This window comes from Cucurbita maxima, unplaced genomic scaffold (genome assembly GCF_002738345.1).
Source record: "Cucurbita maxima cultivar Rimu unplaced genomic scaffold, Cmax_1.0 Cma_Scf00025, whole genome shotgun sequence".
NCBI lineage: Eukaryota > Viridiplantae > Streptophyta > Magnoliopsida > Cucurbitales > Cucurbitaceae > Cucurbita > Cucurbita maxima.
This window is the reverse complement of record NW_019272041.1, coordinates 372,900-378,334: the sequence shown is the minus strand read 5'-3', so window position 1 is coordinate 378,334 and position 5,435 is coordinate 372,900. Positions and strand designations below refer to the sequence as shown.

Here is a 5,435-nt window from a genome sequence, read left to right as displayed (position 1 = left end):
ATGGTGACCAATTTTTGGAATGGGGAAGAACAGAACGAACAGGTGTAACCCAAATTTGGTGAGGTGTATAACAGAAACAGCGAGTTTCCAAACATACCCTATTCTGTTCTCTCTATTACCCATCAGGAACCGCCAAAAATCATCTCATTTTTGGTCGCCCATTCCCGTCCTTCGCCTTCTGGGGGGCTCACATTTCACTGCCTCAATTCGTTTTCCTTCACATACTTTGCCCCTTTTCCGCACCCCCCAACAAGCTTATTCATCCCTTCTCTCTCCCTCTCTCTTTCTATCCCTCTCTGTTCTGTTCTCTTCTGTTCTCGTTGAATCTTTTCCTTTATAGTCAAAGAGTGTTCTCCCTTTTTCACCGCTGATTTTGGTCTGCCATCGGTACGTTTTTCTGGGTTTCCTTCCATTTTCTGTTTTCTTGTTCCTGGAGTTGTTAATGATTCCAATGTGATAGTTGTTGTTGGTATTCTGTTCGTTCGTTTATGCGACAAAACTGTTTGAGTTTTTGTATTCTCGTTAATGGGTTTCTTTCTTTTTCGGTTCCTATTATCGAGGAATTGTGTCTCTCTGTAATGGGTTTGATTGCTTTTTCTGTTTTTGTTCTCGACAAATTTCTGTTTTGCAGGATCGTTAATCTCCGCATTTAAGATCTGTGGAGATGTCTGGCTTTGAAGGCGTTTTAGTTTCTGACCAATGGCTTCATAGCCAGCTCACTCAAGTGGAGCTTCGAAGCCTCAAATCCAGAGTAAATATTCGAGAATTATCCCTCTCATCAACGTTCTTTGCTTTTCGATCAATTTCATTTGAAAATATTCCTCTGTTGTTCAATTTTTCTTTTAGTTCGTATCGGCCAAAAATCAGAATGGCAAAGTGACGACCGGAGATTTGCCAAATATAATGATGAAATTGAAGGCGTTTAAGGAAAGACATAGCGAAGAGGAGATCAGGGAAATCTTGATCGAGTCAGATCCTGAATTGTGCAATGAGATTGATTTTGAATCCTTTCTCAGGGCAAGTCTTATTCCAAATTCTGTTGATTTTGAATGAATCTAAGAGTTTATATGAAAACTTGTATGTTGATTGTGTGAAATGTGCAGGCATATTTAAATGTTCATGGCCGATCAGCAGAAAAAGTGGGTGTCGCAAATAACTCTTCATCATTTCTCAAGGCCAGCACAACCACCCTTCGCCATACGATCAGTGAATCAGAGAAAACACTCTATGTGGCTCACATAAATAGCTATCTTCGAGACGATCCGTTTCTAAAGAATTATCTCCCATTAGATCCATACTCAGATGATTTGTTTAATCTTGCAACTGATGGAGTTCTTCTCTGGTATTTGTGTAGGAGTTATTGTGCTCTGTTTTCTAACTTTAAAAACAATCTGCACTGACGTATTTCCATGATGATGCAGTAAACTGATCAATGTTGCTGTACCTGGGACGATCGATGAGCGAGCTATCAATACCAAAAGAGTTCTTAACCTATGGGAGAGGAATGAAAATCATACTCTTTGCCTCAACTCTGCCAAAGCAATCGGCTGTACCGTGGTTAATATTGGGACACAGGACTTGGTAGAAGGACGAGTAGGTTACCTGCCTATTGCTTCTCTCTATTGGTGTTCTTGTGTATTATGATTGACTGAAAGTTCATCTTTTGCAGCCACATCTGATCGTGGGATTGATTTCGCAAATTATAAAGGTTTCTTCATTACATTTGGAAAATTGTTTGAGTTTCTGGGTTTAGAAGGTGATCTAAATGATTCTAGTCTTGTTTTGTTGTTGATTTGAATTCTATGGAAACTTCAGATCCAACTATTGGCCGATCTTAACCTGAGGAAGACGCCTCAACTCTTGGAACTGGTCCAGGAAAGCGGGGTAATGGGTTATAAATTTGTCGTTGAAATCTAATTGTCGGCGATGTAGCTTAACCATCTAACATTTTGTTTCCAGGATATTGAGGAGCTTATTAATTTACCTCCAGAGAAGATTCTGTTAAAATGGATGAATTACCACCTTAAGAAAGCAGGATACAAGAAAACTGTTTCAAATTTCTCGTCTGACCTGAGGGTAATATGGCTGCTCGAATCATATCACTAATTCTGATATGCATTGTCAATCGGTGGGAGTAGTTTATACTTTGGTTTTGTTCGTGAAGACGAACAACTTTTTAGAACTGTCTTGAATAGGAGCTGAGAGCTGGATTGAAACAATGGAATTGTTTTCAGTTTTAACTATTTTCTTGCTTACTAATTCATTTTTATATTTCTCCGTATATTTTCAAGTTTTTCCATGCTCTCCGTTCTTTAGCATATCTGGAATATTTGAACCCGGTACCTGCTAAACGGATAGTAACTTTTGATCATATCATGCAGGATGGAGAGGCTTATGCTTACCTTCTAAATGTTCTTGCTCCTGAATTTTGTAATCCATCCACATTGGCTACCAAGGATCCTCATGAAAGGGCAAAACTTGTACTCGATCATGCAGAACGAATGGATTGCAAAAGATATTTGACTCCAAAGGATATTGTCGAGGGTTCATCGACTTTGAATCTTGCTTTTGTGGCACAAATATTTCAGCAACGGTAAACTCGTAGAAGTATTTTTTATCTTGCTTTCAATTTTTGTTTTCTGTCTGGATTTTATTTCCATTATTAATTTCTCTGATCCTGACCTGTATAGATGTTGACATAATGGAGAAAAAATATGGTGATTACTGTTGCTTTACCGTATGAATGGATTCCTATTTATTTTTAGTTCGATTATCTGGAATACCACGTGTAGTTTTAAAGTATGCACTAGACATAGACACGAGATAAACTTGTTAGGTGCTTGCTTGCGTTAGGCAACTGCTCGCCCGCCTCATTTTGCAAGCGAGGTATCCGGTCTGCACCGTTTCTTTAAGGATAACTTCGGTTGCATGCTAATGAGCAAAGTCGGTCAGGAGGTCTCGAACACTTTATTTATCATTCCTTTATTTTCAATGTCTGCTTCGTTACATTAAATCTTCACATATTGTGAGCTCCACCTCAACAATTCTTGTGCTTCTTTTGCACCTTGGCTCCACAGTTCTATTACACCTTAGATAACTATATGTAAGATATAGTTTTGACCCTCACATTCCCTTGTCTATTTTATGCCAATTTCATAGAAAGGCTTGTCCGTTTTGTTGTGCAGGAGCGGTTTTGCAGTAGATGGGAAAAAGGTAGCATATGCAGAGATGATGGCAGATGATGTACTAACTTCTAGAGAAGAAAGATGCTTCCGGTTGTGGATTAATAGTCTGGGAATCGTTACTTACGTTAATAACGTATTCGAGGACGTCAGGAATGGGTAAGTAATGCCATGAATTAAACCAGCAGTTGAGAGTTCCATTTTCTATAGGAGCTTCGGTTAATTATATGAATTTATAATCTGATGCAGATGGCTACTTCTAGAAGTGCTTGACAAAGTTTCTCCAGGGTCAGTTAACTGGAAGCATTCATCAAAACCTCCAATCAAGATGCCTTTTAAGAAAGTTGAAAATTGCAACCAAGTTGTACGGATTGGGAAGCAGTTGAAATTTTCATTGGTTAATGTGGCTGGAAATGATATTGTACAAGGAAACAAGAAGCTCATCCTTGGTATGATTGAATCTTTTGACTTCAGAATGTCTTGGTTGAACCCACGTCTTTAAATTCAACTTTCAACTTCTTCCATCTGGATATGTTTTTTATGTTCATAAAATATATGGTTGTGTCTCGAGTGTCGTCCTTGGTAGTACTTGAGGCCTAATATTTTCTCGTGCCGGGTTCAGCTTTCCTATGGCAGTTAATGAGGTACAATATTCTTCAACTTTTGAAGAATCTAAGATCTTACTCTCAAGGAAAAGAGATGACAGATAGTGTCATCCTGAAATGGGCAAACAGCAAAGTGAAGGGCACTGGGAGAGCTTCTCAGATTGAGAGTTTTCGGGTACGAACAAACAAACAAACAAAAGCACGTTATAATATTTACTGCTGCAATTTTATTTAGAAGTCGACAATATTGTGATCTGGAAATTTTGTTCAGGATAAGAGTTTGACAAATGGAATATTCTTTCTTGAACTTCTGAGTGCTGTAGAGCCTAGAGTGGTGAATTGGAACCTTGTTACCAACGGGGAGAATGGTACATTGAATAAATCTACTTGTACTATGTTTTTCAAGTTGAACTTTCCTTCACACTTTGGTTTTTTGTCTGGAACAGACGATGAGAAGAGGTTAAATGCTACGTACATTATCAGCGTTGCACGAAAACTGGGTTGTTCCATTTTCTTGTTACCTGAAGACATAATAGAGGTAAGATCCAAGCTTTGATGGAGTATGCTTTATTTCTCTGCAGATTCTTTGTAGCTTGTATCAGTGTCGCCCACATCCCTTATGGTTAAGGCTGTTTGTGGTTATGGTGTGGCAGGTGAATCCAAAAATGATACTCACTTTAACTGCTAGCATTATGTACTGGAGCCTTCAACAGCCTGTTGAAGAAGTGGACATCTCTCGTTCTCCTGCCACAGCGAGTACTATCACCGATATGTCGACTACCTCATCCATCAATGGTGAGGATGAGAGCTCCTCGCTCTGCAGCGAAGTTTTGAACTTGAGTTTAGATGATACTGCCTCGGATACCACAGTCTCGTCGGTGGTCGAGAACGAAGGGGATCTCATGTGACGCCGCTACCTCTGAGACCAGTCTCCTCCGTGGTCGAGAATGAAAGGGACGTCATTATATTGTGAATGATGGTATAAGAATGCAGGGAGAGTTGAATATAAAAAGGTGAATTTGGAGGTGTGTTGAAAGTGTGTGTGGTTGTTACATGTATGTTTTTGCTCAAATGGATGGCCAGCAAAGGCACAACACAAGCTTCAAACACTCCTCTAGTGAAGAAGGAATAAAATGTAAAGAGAAGAAAAGGAATGAATGAAAGAGGTGGAGGGGATGGGAATCTAATAATGGGCTCAATCTCAAATTTTACTGAAAACACTCTTTATTTATTTATTTATTTATTTATTTATTTATTCACTATTATTATTATTATTATTCATTTAAGATAATATAAAAGTTGGTGTTGAGCAAGTCAAGTCATGTTGATATACGACACCTAAGTTTATGTAAGATCGTGTAGTTTTGCCTCTCAAACTGTGAATCTGTATGTGGAAAGTCTACCAAAAAAAAAGGATAATTTATGAGCATTAAATTAGATTTAAGGAATCTCATCTCAATCTTACATTATAAGTTAGATTAAATTAGGTGTCATAAGTATTGTCGTAATTACAACCGTATGTTTTGTCCGTGTTGTCCGTGTAATTAAACTCTCTAATGAACCATTTGTTTATGAACCAACCATAGACTTAAGTTTCTCTCAGCTAGGTAGAATGTGGAGTTTTGTTTTTCAAGTCTGGAAATCAGTA

General features: G+C 38.4%; 1 protein-coding gene across 1 annotated transcript; it reads left to right on the top strand.

The window, feature by feature from the left end:
• Nucleotides 1–5,030, top strand: LOC111498354 (fimbrin-1-like). Its single transcript, XM_023149554.1, has 15 exons — nucleotides 1–387; nucleotides 632–751; nucleotides 847–1,017; nucleotides 1,104–1,342; nucleotides 1,422–1,593; nucleotides 1,670–1,708; nucleotides 1,816–1,884; nucleotides 1,960–2,076; nucleotides 2,382–2,593; nucleotides 3,186–3,341; nucleotides 3,432–3,631; nucleotides 3,805–3,962; nucleotides 4,059–4,155; nucleotides 4,234–4,325; nucleotides 4,441–5,030. Exons 2-15 carry the CDS (start codon nucleotides 665–667, stop codon nucleotides 4,693–4,695), a joined length of 2,064 nt encoding a protein of 687 aa, XP_023005322.1. The 5' UTR covers nucleotides 1–387; nucleotides 632–664; the 3' UTR covers nucleotides 4,696–5,030.
• The last annotated feature ends 405 nt before the right edge of the window (nucleotides 5,031–5,435 follow it).

What these genes read in the sequence shown, in the direction of transcription:
- LOC111498354 (XM_023149554.1), top strand. Translation starts at nt 665, where the DNA reads ATGTCTGGCTTTGAAGGCGTTTTAGTTTCTGACCAATGGCTTCATAGC. An exon ending in AACTGGTCCAGGAAAGCGGG is followed by an intron (nt 1,885 to 1,959) that starts GTAATGGGTTAT and finishes TTTTGTTTCCAG; the next exon opens with GATATTGAGGAGCTTATTAA. An exon ending in GCACAAATATTTCAGCAACG is followed by an intron (nt 2,594 to 3,185) that starts GTAAACTCGTAG and finishes TTTGTTGTGCAG; the next exon opens with GAGCGGTTTTGCAGTAGATG.